The following is a 20,009-nucleotide window of genomic DNA, read 5'->3' as shown; positions in this document are numbered from 1 at the left end:
TTGGATCAACTGAAACTGACTGGGCTCCTTATTGGGAAGTAGCCCTCTCATGGACACAATCAGATTTTCCATAGGCCATATGTTAAAAGGGCCAGCCATCTGACCATCCTGTACGTTCTTCCGCAATTTCTCCCGAACCGCCTGTGAGTGTGTTTTGATGGATTTCAAATTATCTGCCCAGCGCCTGACTCTAGGACCCTCGTACTCCAAACCCAATTTCCACTGAAACTCCTCCCGCAAAATTGCTGCATCCTTCCTATTCGGGTAGGACTGCAGCCAGAAAGTTGACCTATCCAGCCTAAGCAGTGTACAAACCTTTCTCCCCAGGTTTCTGAGCCCAGTCCTTCTCTGTAGTACCCAACAATCCCCCAGCTTTGCCACAGCAATGCACAATGGCACGTTTCCCGGAACCTTTTGAGCATTCATGTCTAAACTTACAATACTCCCTCGTGCATACAACCTTGTTAAAGTCCCAAAAGGCCCCCAATGGTCCTCCTTGACTTTTAGTTGTGACCCCCCACTCCTCCCCGGGTGAGGCATGCCTTCAAGGGCCGATAGACTACTGGTAAGCCACTGGCTGTAAAAACTGTCTTCCCAAATTTTGCCAGACCGATTGTGTGCTGCAATAGGTCAGCATCAATTTTCTCCTATTTTGCCTTCAGATGTAGGTCCATCCGTGCTGGAATTTGTCATCATACTGCACCCAGGCATTGCCCCCCCGGATGAGACGTGCACCTTATGTATGATGTCCATATAGTTGAACAGGGCCACACTCCGCTCAGGGTATATCTCGGAGTCTACACTGGTGTAAATTAGAAAGGCTGCCGTGCAGTTCTCTATGGTCATTGGCACCCATGGGTATTTTTCCAATTCATATTCTTTCTCTTTGGATTCCTCCTTGGGTCGCAGTTCTATATGCAACAACTTAGACATTTCAACAAACCCTCCTTTCCAGATTTTTTTCTTTTGTGGGCAACATCAAATGAACCCCCAATGGTTTGGTCAACCCTATGTATGGTAGTTTCTTTATTTTTTACTGTCTTTACCATCTGCCCATGACTTGTCTTTCGCCCAGTCATCGCCCTTCCTAGTCATACTCTGAGCTTGGGCATGCTTGTCTGGCTGCACCCTACTGATGTCCCTCCACCAGAGCCATCCATCTCTGTCTTTTGTGCAGCCATCACCTGTGATTCCCGTGGCCCCTTCTCTTCTGTTTCCACACTCGTGTACCTCACATATTTGCCCTTTTGCAACCTTGACTCATCTTGTCTCCTCCCGCTCCCTGCATTCTCTCCCATAGACACCATGAGCTGGCATTAAGGTCGATATTTTGCCCCATCCTGGGGTGTCTGTATACTGCATCCTAAGGGGGCGTACCAGATCTTCCAGGAAACACAGTTGATGCAGGCCGCTGTGACCCGTGTGTCCGTCCAGCTGACAACACTCTGTGCTTCTTTTGATCACTCCGATGAGGCCTCACCAGACCTTGTATCAGGTACAACCAGATCCCACAATGGCATCCATCTGGCTGCCCTGGGCCATGCCTTCACCTCAGGGTAGATAAGCTGCACTGTGCTCTCCCGAGTCCACTTCCTAGCGTTTTCCAGAAACTTGTAAGAGAGGATAGGTCCGGTGTGCAGCACCCAGACACCCCTATAGCTTGAGCCAGCTTTGCCAGTGACCTCCACCTCACCCAGGAGCACATAGGCACATCTCCCCCAAACCCCCATCTCTCTGCACCGCCTGAGCTATCCCTCCCCTCTCCTAGACTATACCCTGCGAGGCCTGTGCCTAGTAGCCCTGGCATCCTCCCCTTGACCCTCATCCTCACTGCATACTAGACGGTCAGCCAGGTATGTCGAAGCTATACTCTCCAGTTGTGTAGGTGGCCCACATAGAGGCAAATGATTCTCCAAACCCCTGTGATCCCCTCTTGCCCCCCATTGATCTTGTTCTCCCCACCAACATCCCTTCCCCCACCTCTCCTGCACCCCCTTGGGTGTGTGATTTAGCCAAAAGCATCTTCCCAGTGGTACTCCGGACCTAGCCCCATAACCACTAGCCCCTTTGTGTAGGGTGGCAGTCAAATGTATATCCCCGGCAGCATGTGACACCATCAACCTCACCTTGTCTAAACAATTATGTCTCCCCGCACTCGTGAATATTATCCACTTGCCAGTCAATTGGGAGGCCTGTTGTGCTTTACCCTCCCTGCCTGCTCATGTGGGGGCTGCTGGCATCCGGTAACTGCAACGCCTCCCCTCATACCCCTTTGGTTCTGGCACAGAGCATAGCCACTTTTTAGCTTCTCCCCCTTCAGGCAACTCCTGGGGGGAGTTCAGCCCCTTTTATTGCCCCTTCTTCCGGGTCCCTGCCAGCCTCCTCTTATTGAATTCCTCCAAGTGGGAGTCACCCGCTTCTCCCCCCCCCAAACTGCCCATGCCTCTCATACTCCACAGCCCCTCCCCTCCTCAAAGTTTCTGTGCCCTCAGGGCTGCATCGTGCACTCGCACATAACCCCCTAAGACCTACCTGGGCCTTGTTCCAATCCGCATGATGCACACTTGCGGGACAGTATACAAACACAGCAGCTACCCCGGTCAACGGGTGACTAGCTGGCTGGGCCGGCAGAGCTGGTAAACTTCTACTGACGAGCAAGTCCAGCCGACTGGCTTCCTCCAGAATTCGGAACGCCTGGTGGACATTTTTGCCACTTGACATGTTGTATATACTAAGTAAAAAAGCACCAACGTAAAAACTACACATTGAAGTCTAAAAGTTCATAAAGGCTACTTCGTGTGCTGATGCTGGGGCTGCTACTGGGTACACCTACCACAAAATGGTGGCTCCCTATAAATCCCTTGGGTTACCATCTTTAACAGATGTAGCCCAAAGCAGCACAGTCGAGACTGCACCTGCATTCCCCCAATGCTCCAAGGGACAACCTCCCTCTGGTCAGCTGTCACCCGAATCCCTATTCTCTTCTCTGAAGGACTTTAGAGAGAGGGCCTAGATATGGGCTGCAGTGTCAGGCTAAGGGCAGGGGAGGCAGGCAGCGCCTCAGCCTCTCCCTCTTGCATGTAAAACACATAGCTTATTGCACTCAGTAGTACACAAACCTTCTGTACACATGCAACTGAAGGTGTGCCACTTTAATCTGCCCTTTCCAGCTAGGGTTACAATGTGTTCACACTGTGTGCCTGCTATAAGCCTAACTCTCTGATAAGAAGTGGCTTCTCTTCAGAGTGTAAGTTGATTATTAATTTTTGGGGTGCACTGCTAGGAAGCGAATCAGCAATAAACAATAATAATCTGTTTTAATCTGTAGTTCTTGTTTTACAGCTTTACGTTGCTGTACCTCTACTTACTTTTACCCATTTTAGTTTAACTATATGAACGGATGAAATGCTAGGTTGTTCAAGATAGGATCCAAACCAGGGACAAACAGACCACACATAGATTTTAGCAGCGAGGGTTAACGCGAAGAACTATGATACAAGACCATAGAACAAAGGATACCTTCAGTGGACTACAAAATCCTCACCCTACTACCGGTAAGGCAATATTTTTAAACGATCAAAAAAAGTAATCATTAGACATTCTTAATGCGTATGGAGGCAGACAAACTGATTTTCTTTAGGTCTGTTATTTATCAGATCACTGGAATTGAAAGTATGCCTTCATCTGTTATTAAAGCTTGGCCTTTAATAACAGATGACTCACTGTGAAGAACTGTGAAGAACTGCCATCATCTGCAGGTGAAAGTTTCAAATCTTGGCATGATCAGCAAATCCTTTCAGCCCAAAGAAAGGAGCTGCGGTCTCGAGTGGATGTTAATAACCGTAGAAGCATGTTTTCCATAAAACATTCGGATAACAATGGTCTATAAATAGCATGTAATTATAAAATATTACGGTGTTATTTTTATTTCCTATTATTTATTTTACGTGGCATAAAGCACAAATTTGAAGGAAAAAAAAGGATAAAGCACACCTGTGCAAGCGTCATTTCACTTCAGGGTCTCTATGTTGACAATCAAAGGCAGGATTTTGTTCAGGGCCTCTGTAGTTTTTCAAAAGTATCAGAGTCTCCGACTTAACTGTGGTCATTTCCAAGCAAACAGTCTACAGGGATATTTGAGGAGACCACCACCAGTTTCAGGCCATTGACCCCTCCCCACTCTAAAGTTACCATAGCCATGGGATGTACTTAAGTCTGATTGTCAGCGTTGGTGACTGGATAAGTTTGTCCAGCCAGGTATTGACCAGGGGAAACCAGTTTCTCTGTCACCATGGTGACACTGGCACCTGTATCCCTCACGCCTTTTACACTTGTCCCATTAATTAAGAGTTGCTGCCTGTATTTTTGCATATTAGGGGGCCAGGCAGCCAGTGTGGCTAAATCCACCCCACCCTGAGAGACTAATGTAGCTTCAGTGTGAACCCTGATTTGCTCTGGGCACACTGTTGATCCCACTTGGAGACTGGTCATTCCAGTGTTAGCTGGAGTAGAGTTAGAAGTGGAACCTTTCTTGGGACAGGCCTTGTCTCCAGTTTGGTGTCCCTGCTGATTACAGCTACGACACCAGGCCTTTTGATCAAAGTTTTTACCCTTGTATCCAAAATTGGGTTGTGAAGAGGCTTTGGACCCTCCCTCCTGAGCAGGTTTTTGGGGCCCTATAGAAGACTCTTTACTTTTTCCCTTGGATGTCTCAACACTCTTCCCCTGGGGAGTCTTTGTGACCCCTTTCTTTTGGTCACCCCCTGTGGAAGTCTTGGTCACCCTAGTCTTGACCCAATGGTCCGCCTTCTTTCCCAGTTCTTGGGGAGAAATTGGTCCTAGGTCTACCAGATGCTGATGCAGTTTATCATTGAAACAATTACTTAACAGGTGTTCTTTCACAAATACATTGTACAGCTCATCATAATCATTTACACCACTGCCATGAATCCAACCATCCAGTGCTTTAACTGAGCAGTCAACAAAATCAACCCAGGTGTGGCTCGAGGATTTTTGAGCCCCCCTGAACCTAATCCTGTACTCCTCCGTTGAGAATCCAAAGCCCTCAATCAGGGCAGCCTTCATGAGGTCATAGGATTCTGCATCATTCTTGAGGAGTCTATCCCTACACTTTCCAGTGAACATTTCCCAAAGGAGAGCACCCCAGTGAGATTTGTTTACTTTTCTGGTTGCACAAGCCCTGTCAACAGCTGTGAACCATTTGGTGATGTCATCACCATCTTCATATTTAGTTACAATCCCTTTTGGGATTTTCAACATGTCAGGAGAATCTCTAACCCTATTTATGTTGCTGCCACCATTGATGGGACCAAAACCCATCTCTTGTCTTTCCCTTTCTATGGCTAGGAGCTGTCTCTCTAAAGCCAATCTTTTGGCCATCCTGGCTAGCAGGAGGTCCTCTTCATTGAGGCTGCCCTCAATGCTTCCAGAGTTGCTGGAGTCTCCTGTGAGAGAAGCAGCATCTCTGACTCTCACTTGTGGAGACAGGGTTGGAGAAACCCTGCTCTTCCTAACTAGGAGTAGGGGTGGGAATTCCTCCACATCACTAGTTTCCCCCTCTGGGAAGGTATCATCAGAGGGGTTGTTTTTAGCAAACTCTGACAAAAGCTCCTGGAGCTGTACTTTGGTAGGGTTTGAACCAGTTTTAATCTTTTTGATTTTGCAGAGAGACCTTAACTCTGACATCCTAAGATGCAGGTAAGGGGTGAGGTTGAGTTCCATCACTATCTCTTCTGCAGTAGACATTATGTTTCTAAAAGTTGGAATACTTTTTAAGAATCTAAAACTATCTCTAGAACTTAATTCAAACTTTTACAAAACTTTTAAACTCTAAAAGAAATGCTACCAGGGATTAACACAAGGCCCTAGCAGGACTTTTAAAAATTTAGAAAAATAGCTCAAATTTAAAAAATCAGTTTCTAATGACAATTTTTGGAATTTAGTCGTGTGATCAGGTATTGGCTGAGTAGTCCAGCAAATGCAAAGTCTTGTACCCCACCGCTGATCCACCAATGTAGGAAGTTGGCTCTGTATGTACTATTTCAAAGTAAGAAATAGCATGCACAGAGTCCAAGGGTTCCCCTTAGAGGAAAGATAGTGGCAAAAAGAGATAATTCTAATGCTCTATTTTGTGGTAGTGTGGTCGAGTAGTAGGCTTATCAGAGGGTAGTGTTAAGCATTTGTTGTACACACACAGGCAATAAATGAGGAACACTCACTCAAAGACAATTCCAGGCCAATAGGTTTTTATATAGAAAAATATATTTTCTTAGTTTATTTGAAGAACCACAGGTTCAAGATTTACAAACAATACTTTAAATGAAAGGTATTTCACTTAGGAACTTTGAATTAGCAAAATAGCATATACAGTTTTCATACAAATGGCAATAAGCTATTTTAAAACTAGACACTGTGCAATTTTCAACAGTTCCTGGGGGAGGTAAGTGTTTGTTAGTTTTGCAGTTAAGTAAACCATCGACAGGGTTCAAAGTTGGGTCCAAGGTAGCCCACCGTTGGGGGTTCAGAGCAACCCCAAAGTTACCACACCAGCAGCTCAGGGCCGGTCAGGTGCAGAGGTCAAAGTGGTGCCCAAAACACATAGGCTTCAATGGAGAAGGGGGTGCCCCGGTTCCAATGTGCCAGCAGGTAAGTACCCGTGTCTTCAGAGGGCAGACCAGGGGGGTTTTGTAGGGCACCGGGGGGGGACACAAGTCAGCACAAAAAGTACACCCTCAGCAGCACGGGGCGGCCGGGTGCAGAGTGCAAACAGGCGTCGGGTTTGCAATAGGATTCAATGGGGGACCTAGGGGTCTCTTCAGCGAAGCAGGCAGGTAAGGGGGGGGCCTCCTCGGGGTAGCCACCACCTGGGCAAGGGAGAGGGCCACCTGGGGGTCACTTCTGCACTGGAGGTCGGATCCTTCAGGTCCTGGGAGCTGCGGGTGCAGTGTCTTTACCAGGCATCGGGTTCTTAGAAGCAGGCAGTCTCGGTCAGGGGGAGCCTCTGGATTCCCTCTGCAGGCGTCGCAGAGGGGTACAGGGGGGTCAACTCTGGCTACTCACAGGGTCGTAGTCGCTGGGGAGTCCTCCCTGTAGTGTTGGTTCTCCGCAGGTCGAGCCGGGGGCGTTGGGTGCAGAGTGCAAAGTCTCACGCTTCCGGCGGGAAACGTGTGTTCTTTAAAAGTTGCTTCTTTGTTGCAAAGATGTTTCTTCTTTGGAGCAGAGCCGCTGTCCTCTGGAGTTCTTGGTCCTTTTAGATGCAGGGTAGTCCTCTGAAGCTTCAGAGGTTGCTGGACCCTGTGCAACGCGTTGCTGTTGCAGTTTTCTTGAAGTGGGGAGGCAGGCCGGTAGAGCTGGGGCCAAAGCAGTTGGTGTCTCAGTCTTTTCTGCAGGGATTTCAGGTCAGCAGTCCTTCTTCGTCTTAGGTTGCAGGAATCTATCTTGCTAGGTTCTGGGAGCCCCTAAATACTCAATTTAGGGGTGTGTTTAGGTCTGGGGGTTTAGTAGCCAATGGCTACTAGCCCTGAGGGTGGCTACACCCTCTTTGTGCCTCCTCCCTGAGGGGAGGGGGGCACATCCCTAATCCTATTGGGGGAATCCTCCATCTGCAAGATGGAGGATTTCTAAAAGTCAGTCACCTCAGCTCAGGTCACCTTAGGGGCTGTCTTGACTGGCCAGTGACGACTCCTTGTTTTTCCTCATTATCTCCTCCGGTCTTGCAGCCAAAAGTGGGGCCGTGGCCGGAGGGGGCGGGGAACTCCACTAGCTGGAGTGCCCTGGGGTGCTGTAACAAAGGGGGTGAGCCTTTGATGCTCATCGCCAGGTGTTACAGTTCCTGCAGGGGGAGGTGAGAGGCACCTCCACCCAGTACAGGCTTTGTTACTAGCCACAGAGTGACAAAGGCACTCTCCCCATGTGGCCAGCAACATGTCTGGTGTGTGGCAGGCTGGTAAAACTAGTCAGCCCACACTGGAAGTCAGGTATGTTTTCAGGGGGCATCTCTAAGATGCCCTCTGGGGTGTATTTCACAATAAAATGTACACTGGCATCACTGTGCATTTATTGTGCTGAGAAGTTTGATACCAAACTTCCCAGTTTTCAGTGTAGCCATTATGGTGCTGTGGAGTTCGTGTTTGACAGACTCCCAGACCATATACTTTTATGGCTACCCTGCACTTACAATGTCTAAGGTTTTGCTTAGACACTGTAGGGGAATAGTGCTCATGCACTTATGCCCTCACCTATGGTTTAGTGCACCCTGCCTTAGGGCTGTAAGGCCTGCTAGAGGGGTGACTTATCTATGCCATAGGCAGTGTGAGGTTGGCATGGCACCCTGAGGGGAGTGCCATGTCGACTTAGTCATTTTCTCCCCACCAGCACACACAGGCTGGCAAGCAGTGTGTCTGTGCTGAGTGAGGGGTCTCCAGGGTGGCATAGGACATGCTGCAGCCCTTAGAGACCTTCCCTGGTATCAGGGCCCTTGGTACCAGGGGTACCAGTTACAAGGGACTTACCTGGATGCCAGGGTGTGCCAATTGTGGAAACAAAGGTACAGGTTAGGGAAAGAACACTGGTGCTGGGGCCTGGTTAGCAGGCCTAAGCACACTTTCAAATTATAACTTGGCATCAGCAAAGGCAAAAAGTCAGGGGGTAACCATGCCAAAGAGGCATTTCCTTACAGGAAGTACTTTCTCTTTGGAGCAGGAGAGTTTAGTGGAGTAGGGCTTCCATTGTGAGGATTATCCCTTTTAGGCTGTCAGCTGATATGTTTTAATGCGTTGAGGGCAAAAAGATTTAGTGCGTCTGGTATCGGAAGTCTTCGATCTCCTTTGTGAGAGTGTCACAAACTGCTGCCTTAAAATTTCTGCTGGAGTAAAATTTTATGAATGTCTCCTCTACTACTCTGGCTACAACATCTCATGCTTCAAATGTTTTGACTATAAGGCCCATATTTATACTTTTTTGATGCATTTGCGTCATTTTTTGATGCAAAATTGGCGCAAACTTACAAAATACAATTGTATTTTGTAAGTCTGCACCGCTTTTGCGTAAAAAAATGATGCAAATGCGGCATTAAGAAAGTATAAATATGGGCCTTAATGTTTTAATGCTGAAGTTCATCTCAACATCAGAAACGTCTTGGAGGTAAAATAAACAGATTGCCAAGTTCTCTTCATTGTTGAGTAGGTCTTCAATATTAATAATAATAAAAAAAGTGAGGTTGGAATGCTTTGATTATTCTCAGCTACTGGAAATTACTCAGTCCGCAACCCAGTCCATCGTTATTTTGCACGTGAGGCTGGGTCCAATCTGAGGTGGCATGGTGGACAAAAGAACAATGGGTTGGAATGCTACGCTGAGCGATTGCCAGTTGTTACACTTAATGCAAGCATCCCCTATTCACCTTTTGTGTTTTTGATGTAATTCCCTAAGTGGCCAACAGTATGCCCAGACATGGGTCACTTGCTCACTGTGCCACTGAAACCAAGCTACATCCGAATAAATAGACCAAATTAGGACGAAACCAGCCTTGGGTTGCTTGGGTTCCAGTTCAAAGAGGACTTGATTAGTAGTTCGGTCTTTACTGCTCCTATTGGAGCAAGGTCAGGACATATTTGCATTTAGTTGGGTCTAATCTGAGGTGGCATGGTGTAATGCTATCTATATTTAAACACCGACTCCATCTTGATCACTGACTCCATTTTGTGCTTAGCTTTAAACGCCGTAACATTGGTGGCACAGGTATTTCTCCACACACAGCTTATTAACTGGTTTTCGCTTTTCCTCACCAAGGACGGGAACATAACATGCGGGAGTAAAAGAGATAAGGATGTACCAGGCTGAGAGTGTTTATGGTAGAGCAGGGTACAGCTCGTTCTTAGAAGTACACCTTGGGATCTGGCCAGTTTCTAGTGTGTTCTTTCAACACTGACCTGGTACAGCCAGCGTTTGAACAACTTACTCAACGGGAGGTGGGCTTTTAGAACCTTCCTCTTGCATTTGTTTAAAGTATATAAGGTGGGGAAGCTTCACAACTAGGGGGAAGAAGGAACTAATCTGGAAATAGACGCATTGCCCAGAAAATAAATCCCATGGAGGTTGGTCTCCCTCTTGTTTCGGTTGTCCAAGGTTCCACAACCTGAGGTTGGCAGACAAAGGATGATGTCGGAGTCAAGCCCCATGCTGATGCATTTTTTAATCTTATTTTTAACTTTGCTGTGTGCATGCATGAAAACGTAGTCACTATTTATATATTCTATTTATTGTTGAAGTATTACATTTACTTTGTTTCTTTGGCGGTTATCCTGCTGCTGTGATTATTTCAAGAATTGCATGTGTGTTGCTGCATTTGAAATAAAAGCTCACGTTATTCTTTTTGGTTATGAAACTTGGGAAGTGCCTTAATAAATTAATTACTCAGACTAAGAGCTGCATTCTTTGCATTCCTTTAATTTAGTTTCCTCTCAGTCTGAAGCAGACCAGAACACAAGCAGACAAAAGAACAAGGGGATGGAATGTTACTCAAGCATCCTTTCATCACCTTTTGTGTGTTTGAGTAGTGGCTCAATGTCATTACAGTCTTCCACAGTGAGGCTGTGGCAGTTGTGCCTTTTCAAAACATGGAGGACCGCAATGTTGAATGGGAACAGCTGAAATAATCAAATGATTTCTTCAGCACCATGATTTGGATCTACTTCAGTGGGTGTCGATGAAAACTGAAGGAAAGCGACAGTGGAATGTGCCTCTTTTCTGGCCTTTCCAGCATGTTCAGCCTCTGCATCACCTATATGCTGGGTCCAGTCTATCTCAAAGCTTTATATCTTCCTTTCCAGTCCTTAAGCATTTTCCTGTACATTTGCTGAAAAAAGTTAACTTTCTTCCACAGCATGAGACTCAGGCAAACAGACCATTCCCCTTTGGAAATAGGAGTCTCTCATCCTTCTTCCTGCTACAGGAGGAGCACTTGGCAAATAAGGCATTTCAATGGTAAAATAATAATGATAAACTGAGATATTCAGCTTGAGAACACCTCAACACTCCTGCATTCAAAAGATACTAAGGGGCAGATATACTAACATTTGACACAGCACAATGCAACGCAGCAAGACAACTTGCTGCGCTGCATCAAATGGACAAGGCAGGAATACGCCATAAAGGGATTAGGGGCCTACGCCCGCCAAAGTCGCGCCGACAAATGACCTCACCGCGGTCAAAAGACCGCAGCGGCCATTCTTCCATTTCCGCTGGGCCGGCGGGCGCTCTCCAAAAGAGCGCCCGCCGGCCCAGCGGAAATGCCCCTGCAACGAGGATGCCGGCTCCGAATGGAGCCGGCGGAGTTGCAGGGGTGCGACGGGTGCAGTGGCACCCGTCGCGATTTTCACTGTCTGCTCAGCAGACAGTGAAAATCATGGTGGGGCCCTGTTAGGGGGCCCCTGCACTGCCCATGCCTGTGGCATGGGCAGTGCAGGGGCCCCCAGGGGCCCCACGACACCCGTTACCACCAGCCTATTCCTTGGCGGTGAAAACCGCCAGGAACAGGCTGGCGGTAAGGGTTCGGAATCCCCATGGCGGCGCTGCAAGCAGCGCCGCCATGGAGGATTCCCTGGGCCAGGGGAAAACCGGCGGGAAACCAGCGGTTCCCCTTTTCTGACGCCGCGGTCAGAATGGCCCAGGAAGCACCGCCAGCCTGTTGGCGGTGCTTCCTCTGCCCTCTGCCCTGGCGGTGTTACACCGCCAGGGTTAGAATGAGGGCCTAGGTTTCTAACAGGGTTTTGTGTAAAAAAAGAAAAAAGAAAAAAAAAGTGAAAGGTAGAAGCCCAGTACCCGGAGATCCTTGACACAGAAGTACAACAAAATAAATAAACTGAATTAACTACTAGTTCATAACACGATGGGATGTTGGGGCTGCTGGCCACCATAAAGGGGGATCATTTATAATTCAGCTCCCCTTTTTTTCTTTTAAAAAAGGAAAAGTAAAGTTAACTTCAAAAAATGTATTTTGTGATTTTAGTCCCGAATTTGATATATATTTTTTTTTTTAATGCAAATATAGTCTGATCTAATTATCTACTTTTAAAATGGCCAGTTTAACACATGTTTTACATTTGGAGGTGTCCTGCATATGGATAGCAGTATCCACATTTTTACGTCTTTCAATGAAAGTATCTCAATTGAAAACAAAGACTTTCTACAATATTCCCAGTTTTGTATGGTTTCAGACCTACAGATAAAGCAATAAAATTAACTATATTGTACATTATTTGCGAACTAGGACTCCTGTTCCACCCTCTAATGCCACTTGTTAGCCATTATTTTCCGTTAAAGGTTGGACAGACAACCTATGAGTCTTTTTCCATGTTTTAATAATACTTCTTCTTTGTAAGAAATGTTCTTGCTACCTTCTCTGCCAGGTGAATCTTTAATAGCCATTCACCTAAGGAATTTTATAACTTTCTCTTCACCACATCCACCTCAACACTATCACTCCCCCTCCCAAAAAGCAGTCTTTTAGAAGTTGCTCCAGCAGGAATCTTACCAAATGTATTCTACTGCTCCCCACCTCCCATCTATTTGCTTTCTCCTTAGTCTTGTCTTACATGCACCCACGAGCAAGTCTCCAAAAAACATTCAGACCCCGTGTGTTATTTTCCAACATTTGTTGCAATCCTTCTTGAAGCTTCTTCTGAATCTGGTCATTCAAGGTTCTACTGATCTATTCTCCCTTGGTGCTGCATCTCAGCCAGACTTAAATCAGAGAAGATCAGTTCAGATCATAGTGAGCCCATGGAATGATTCCATTGAGTCACCTGTGCCTAGGTCAAAACCTGCAATCCTAAAGTTAGTAAATCCTATTATTATATTTGTAGATGTATGCCTTAAAGGTAGATTTTCACGTAGTGGTGCACAAATGTTGCCATACATTTGTCAATCCCAGGCCTCTGAAATTATCTACCAGGCTTTTAAATTACTTCATCTTAGTTAGCTAACCTCTTATAGTCTTGTAACCTTTTATATTACCCAACTTAGATAGAGCTGTGCACCCGATTAACCCCACTCAAAATGTAGTTGACTTACTATAGAACAATAAATCGAAGCAATGTCACCATTCCGTTCTCAAACAACCCTTTGAAGAAGGGATACCTGCTGTCTGAATCCAATTTTATCTTTGTATATTTAAGATCAATTCCTCTCCTAAGAACTTACCCCGTTTGGTTCATTTTTCTTTCCCCGCAGACCGTTAGATCACCGAACCTCTAAGGAAGAACTCCAGAATACAGTCATAATTTGTTTTGAAGTCAGGTAAAGTACACTCCAAATCTGTCTGTTAAAAACTCTTTCCAATGAAAATGTGGGTGACCCAATCCCTATCATCTTAAAGGAATCTGTACTGATTATCAATATTCCATGGGTACCCATTACCTAAGCATCTAGCTTTTGTACGCCACTCTGGTACACAGAGGCCTTTCCACCACCCAGGACATTCTCCTCCACATCTCCCTGGATGATCAAGTGATGCCAATACATCAGGTGTGGTATCCAACATCAACTATGATGACCCAACCAATCAATAAAAAGAACCTCTTCTTCAGATCTGGTGTGGTTACGATTCACTTCAGCCAGACTGTAGTGCTGATTGTTTCTACCCAACCAGGGTATCACAATACAGTCCATCAAAAGCAAACCAGAACTCAATCAGATAATATGTAGCATTTATCAAGCCTAACCATCAGATGGTGCCTTGGTCATAGCCACCCCAGCTCTGAAATACACTGTATTCTTAACATTACAATCTTAGGAGGGAACAATAATGCTTTGAAAAGGTATTTGAACATTTAAGACTTCAACTCAAAAAGGTCTTCATGCATCCTGCTAGATAACAGTTTGCTTTTGCTGTTCCCCTCTGCAGGAATCTGAGGCCTTGTGAAAAACCCTTCCAGCTCCATTTGACACCCAATCTGCAACAAGTCCACTCTAAGCACGAGGTATGCTCAGTTAACTGAGCATTTTCATACCATTCATTAATTTGTTTTTTGGAGGCCTTCCCCAACTTCTCACTTTGCTACTACTGCAGTACCACTGCAAACACTCACCTCCAACAAGGGCAGTAGACATTTTCTCAACCTCTTCCTACTGTAACTTAATGCACCACAATCTGAGCGATAGCACTCCTGGCTCTTCCATCATGGCTACTGGAAAGCCAGCAGTGCCTTGAAATAGCATAAACTCATCTTCTTTAAAAATAAAAATAATTAAAAAATAAATTTAAAAAAAAGGAAAAACTAGCCATCCCTTGCCCCTTTGCTTTTCTAAAATGATCTGTTTATCACAGCAGTTGTACGACTAGAGGTCTTGTGGAAAAGTTTCCAAATTGAGCTCGTTTATGTTCCAGATGCACTAGAAGCTCAAGGCTTTCGAAACACCAAGCAAATTACTGATGTTTCTTACATGTCCATATTAGCCTCCAAACCTTATACTGATTCAAATGCCAAATTTTACATTTACAATGCAGCCACCTCTGCCCATGATTTCAGTTCAGTTCTCATCGTCATCAGCTCCGCCCTCAACAGATTAATATAGTTCCTTCAGACAATGTGCTGACATCTAATGCAGGTGTGAACTCTTCTTTTGGTGATGCCATGCCTGCTTCTCCCCCAGCCAGTGTTCTTCACTGGTAAGAGACCAGCTTTCTTGCAGATGTGTGTGCACTAATCCTGCCTTACGATTCTGGCATCTCAGCAGACAAGGAGGCTTAGTTGTCCTGGAGTCTCTGTCTCTCTGCTTTAAACACTCAACTTTCAAGCACTACCTCCTTTTGTGAAAATAGGATACACAACACCCCCTAACCTGAATTTTCTAGACTTATCAAGTTTCACTCATTGGAGGAGTCTCTCAAAATTTGATTGCAATCCCATGAGTTAAAAGACATGTCAATAAGATTTGTTTGTACATCATCCAGAAACCCAGGAGGGCATCACACATGACGAATGGGAATAGAGGAACCCATGGAACTCGTCAAAACGTTCAGTGTCCAGGTCAGAGAAAATGATCTGTTTTGCTATGTCCTGCCCATTGCACACAGCTTCGGCAAAGTGGTCACTAAAGTGTGCTGGAAGGGATAGGATGGCAAACTGTGCCATCTCCCACAAGCTGTGGAAATAATGGGCCAACAGAAGGTTGCATTTGTGGAGCAAAGGACAAGGCTCCCAGCAGAGAAGACCTTGTTCCCCCACTACATCAATCTTACTTGACTTCCTGTCTAGATGATTAAAGGTTCTATGAGGAGGGATAAGCTGTCAAGTATTTCAGGTGTTCGAGTGCTAGGCGATAGGAGCACAAGACCTGGCACATCATGGGCAAAGCTGAAGCTGGTTTGCTCTATGCAACAAAGAGGGGGTCCATCAATGCCTCACTTGAGGGGAGCAACAGTGCTACTGCCAAAATCTGATAAGATTGTCCTTGTTCTTCTCCACAGGCAATTGCAGCTCAAGGACTGCTGCAGCCTGTAATGAAATGGCATTTTAGGTGGGAGACCGCAAAGGACCCTCCAGATCCAACTGCGGGGAGATGTCCAGTCCCTACATTTTTAATGTAATTCCTTGTGTTTCGGACAGACCAAGTAAAAGCGAATGTGTAGCAGTTCAATTAGGATAGTGCAAAAGGTGTTTCAGTAATACACCTAAATATTCACATAAATTATGTCAAGTAAATGACTTTCTTATGCTTAGGAAGTGTTCTATCTCCTTTCCAGCCTAGCACAGTAAAAGCTCCAAGTAACGCAGTGTGGACTGGCTGGTGACTAGTATTGGACATATGTAAAACTACACCCCCATCCTTTCACAGGGCTACAGAGCAGCCTTAAAGACACTAAAACAACGCAATTCCATTTAAAAAGTAAAAGTACATTTAAAATATCATTGTCCATAGGGTGTAATTCTGGCAACATCAAAACACTTAAAAAGACCAAAAAACTCCCATGTTACTGTAAGACTATAATCTTTGCATCCGTCCCTCACTGTACTCATGGCACCTTAACTGTCACCACACCCAGGTTTCAATATCACACAGGTTTCCAAACATACAATATAACTTTACATTAGGAACAATACACCAAATTACACACATAATGAAGACACAACTGCATACTGATTCACTCTCTTATTTCCACCTACCACAAGTAAGTGTGGAGGTGGGACTTATGTAATACTGTAAGCTTAGCTCCCACCATCCTCACTCAGCCAATTCGGGTTACAATCGAAGATGATCATTCTTGTCTTACAGAGGCAGACAGTGTGATGGAACATGCTCATTCTCAGCCTGCCTATACCCTGTTTCTGGCCATTAAGTATGTGTCTTGCAGGAAGAAGCTGACTTATAGTTCTGATCCTGCAATTGACTACAAAGCAACAAATGGCATGCCTTGCAAATAATTCAAAATAGTTGGTAATAGCCACAACCTACTATGTAACCTCATAGCCTAGCAAAATCAATGTACATCCCTGGTACAGCACTTGACCATCTTACTAAGGCCAAGAGTGGACCATCCCAAATTGTACATTGAACCAGACACCCTCCTCACTCTGCTTTTCAAAACCTAAACATCCCGCTACTATCTCAATACATGAAAGAGAGAGGGTACTCGAGTTCAAAATGAATACAACATTTTAATCTTGTAGTTGGCCTTTGGGTACCATTGTCTATATTCCTTCAGGATGACAAGGGGGTGGGGCAACCTCTATAAAGAATAGTGGACAAAAAACTACAGTAAAAACCACACAGCTACAAAGGCATATAAAAAGTAGGTTTATTGTGTTCTTATACTTAGATCTTCTACTGATGTTGAAAATGTGAATTGGTTGGGAGGAAAATGTAGATCTTTACACACCAGTGCCTCTGTTAGACATTGTAGGATGTTGATGAAACGTTTCCTCCATGGCCGGTCCAATTGGTGTGGATAAACTGTCCTGGTTTGGAGAGCAGTTCATATGTGTGTGCGCCAAAGTAATCCCGCTGAGCCTGTGAAACACAAAAAAGTACTTGAAGTCTTGGTGTAAAATAGGCACACCCAGAGATTCCATGGCCTCAGGGAGAAACATCTCCCAGTAGCTATACGCACACTCGCATCCCTCTACAACTACTGCTCTTCATTCACAAAACCTGGGATGTACTGGTCCTAACACTCTTTTTCTACAGGTCACAAGTGTCATCTTGGCAGGAGTGAAAGCAGAATGCAATACATACTGCACAAACAGCACAATATGGGAAAATGTAGAACACAACTCTGCATGGACAGTATAGTGCTATCAAAGCCATATCACTGCATCGCATGAGCCCCAGAGTGGGCATCAGCCAAATACTAGTATGCACATTTGTCCTGGGGCATTGCTCAGAAGGCGAGAGTTCCTCTAAACTTTCATAGAAGGGTGTGTGTGTGTGTGCCATGATCCCTCATAACTGGAGGCAGTCTTCTTTATCATGTGACATACTTTCCATCATAGGCACTACTCCCGCCTTCATCATAACTTGAACTGTTTCTTCAGATTCTCTATACTAAAGTTCCTTTACACCAGTGATTGCGCCTCACTAAATACACTGAACCACTAAATGCATTTCTCTATATTAGATCACATCTACATGTGACAAAGCAGGTCTCACCTGGATTAGGTTGGCTGGCAGCATCTCATGCCGGTAACCATCATAGAAGGAGAGAGCTGTGGTGAAACAGGGCATGGGAATACCAAGCTGTACCCCAGTGCTGATAACCCGGCGCCAGGACTCCTGCAAATGTCAAAAGCAAGGGAAACAGTTCAGCTTATAACAAAGGCCACAGCAGAACCATCAAAGGACCCTCAAAAATATTTAATCCTTACAAAGGGAGGCAATTTAGGCACAATTAACAGGCTGCACATGAGGAGTTAAAATGCCACTTATAAGCAATCAAACTGAGCAGGTGATTGAAGATTGTATTGGGAGGAGACAAGATAAGAGGGTGGGATGAGGGGTGGTCAAACCTGATACAGGATGAGACATGTAAAGAGTAGGTCACATGCCGTTCAAGAGGAGACATAGTAGATGGGCAGTGGGTGGGTGTAGGAAATGAAAGGTCTCTGGCTCTACAAAAGGAATCTAGGTGCCATGGTAAAGAAGGCAAACATAGGGAGACAAGGTAGGTGCGAGTCAAAAACTATACAATGTGTTGGTGAGCAGGAGTCAAACTGTATACAGAGGAGATGAGTGGGGTTCCGGGTCGTACACGAGGGAAGCGTTCACACCTGTGAATTTAGGAAAGGGAGTAGTAAGTAGTTTTGCTGAGTACATACAATCAGACTAATAAGACCAGTGTTCTTTCCATTCAGACCATGTACCCAGCCCGTTGTTTTATTATACCTTCCTCACACTCTCACCTGACATCTCTCCACTTCCTTCTTGAAGAACTCATCTAGCAGCAAGTTCTGAAGGTTTGGATTTCCCTCAAAAGCATCTTTGATTTTTCCCAGAAAAACACTAAAAAGAAATATAAAAAGTGTGGTCATTGCATGTATTTCACCGGATAATGTGGATGACAGATGCAGTAAGTTCTCTGGTGTTCGTGGGTGTGGAGACCTGCATTTCTATCAATGGTAGTGAAGGTTAAAAAATAAATAAAAACAAAATAGAAATGGATGATAAATTATTGAATTACACTCGGATGCTGAAGGGCTCATGAACCTGGCCCATGTAGGTGTATAAAGATGTTATTAGCATCTTTCTGATCAATGAAAACCATAGCATCACTGCACATAAAGGGTTGGGGTAGTAAGAGAGGTGTTCCTCCATACTCCCGCTGCTTGTAGCAAAGGGAACACATCAGGCCTTATATTTGGGTCAAACCATCAAAGACTGGTTCTGGAGGGGACCATGTTTTTGAAGCAATTGCAAATGCCATTTCGGGATGGGTAGAGATATATATAATTACTACACGGTACATAAATCTTTGGTTAGTAAGCAGGCCCAATGGAGAGAGGTCCTTACAGATTTCTGCAACATGCTTATGAGAAATCTTTAAACCTCAATGTCACCACAACAATGCTCAGTACAGCACCTCAAAATATGGCATAAGGAAGCTGATCAAAGAGTAGATTCTTTTATATAAGGAAAGATTCTAGTTCTACACTGACCCTAATGGTTACTAAATTCAAAGGAAATATTTACCACATTTGTAAAAAAAAAAAAAAAAAAAAAACTCCCTTTTCTTTTCATTACTTTCTGGTAGGATAGGATGTGGGTGTGGTGAATGGAGGACTGTGCACTGGGCAATAATGTCACCTCAAGGTAAGCTTTGCTCACCCCTAGAACACTTTTCTCACCTCCGGATTATGCAACCTCCCCTCCACATCATTGCGATGCCACCGTAATTGAGTGTCCAGCCAAACTCCTTCGCTGCCTCCCGGAATAGGATAAACCCTTGGGCGTAGGATATGATTTTGGAGGCATACAGAGCCTGTGGAGGTTAAAAGGATTTCATTAAGTTGATTTTTATGTAAAATTTTCAACACATGCACAAAAGTATGTCAGAACACTCACAGCACATTGGTATCAAAGCATTTTACTTATTTTTTGTGACTTTGCTGCTGCCCTTTGAATCTCACACCCTCTGAAATAGGAAGCATAAGAGGATAGTGGGAGGCAAGCCGCACACCAGCCATTAGCATTTGAAAAATTACTCTTTTTAACATGTAGACAAATTGGTCTGATTTGTCATATACCAGTGTAACCTCGTTGCATCCTTATTTGGCATTGCTTGAAAGGGGTAAAGTGGGGGGAAGAGGGCTGTGACTAACCTGCAAGGCAGCAGCCACTCTTACTCCGAGGCCAATATGTTATTTTACTTTTTGCTCCCCAGTTATCGATATGTGTTGTTAGACTCGGCTCAGGCAGTGTTACAATGGTTAATGCCACCAAAGAGGGAGTTACCTATTGTTCCTTTCCCAAGCCATAACAATGGGCTGACACAG

The 20,009-nt window shown here is 45.1% G+C and overlaps 1 protein-coding gene across 1 annotated transcript in view; it reads right to left on the bottom strand.

The window, feature by feature from the left end:
- Positions 1-16,805: 16,805 nt before the first annotated feature.
- Positions 16,806-20,009, bottom strand: part of PGD (phosphogluconate dehydrogenase) — a 30,444-nt gene continuing 27,240 nt past the window's right edge. Inside the window, exons 10-13 of the mRNA XM_069241197.1 lie at positions 19,362-19,495; positions 18,420-18,519; positions 17,671-17,793; positions 16,806-17,031 (exon numbers count right to left, since the gene is read on the bottom strand). Of these exons, the coding sequence (XP_069097298.1) occupies positions 16,912-17,031; positions 17,671-17,793; positions 18,420-18,519; positions 19,362-19,495 (477 nt within the window). The 3' untranslated portion in view covers positions 16,806-16,911. The remainder of the gene's footprint in view (positions 17,032-17,670; positions 17,794-18,419; positions 18,520-19,361; positions 19,496-20,009) is intronic.

The sequence above is a fragment of the Pleurodeles waltl genome, chromosome 6 (genome assembly GCF_031143425.1).
Source record: "Pleurodeles waltl isolate 20211129_DDA chromosome 6, aPleWal1.hap1.20221129, whole genome shotgun sequence".
Lineage (NCBI taxonomy): Eukaryota > Metazoa > Chordata > Amphibia > Caudata > Salamandridae > Pleurodeles > Pleurodeles waltl.
The sequence above is the reverse complement of the archived record's forward strand: the minus strand, read 5'-3'. Positions and strand labels throughout refer to the sequence as shown.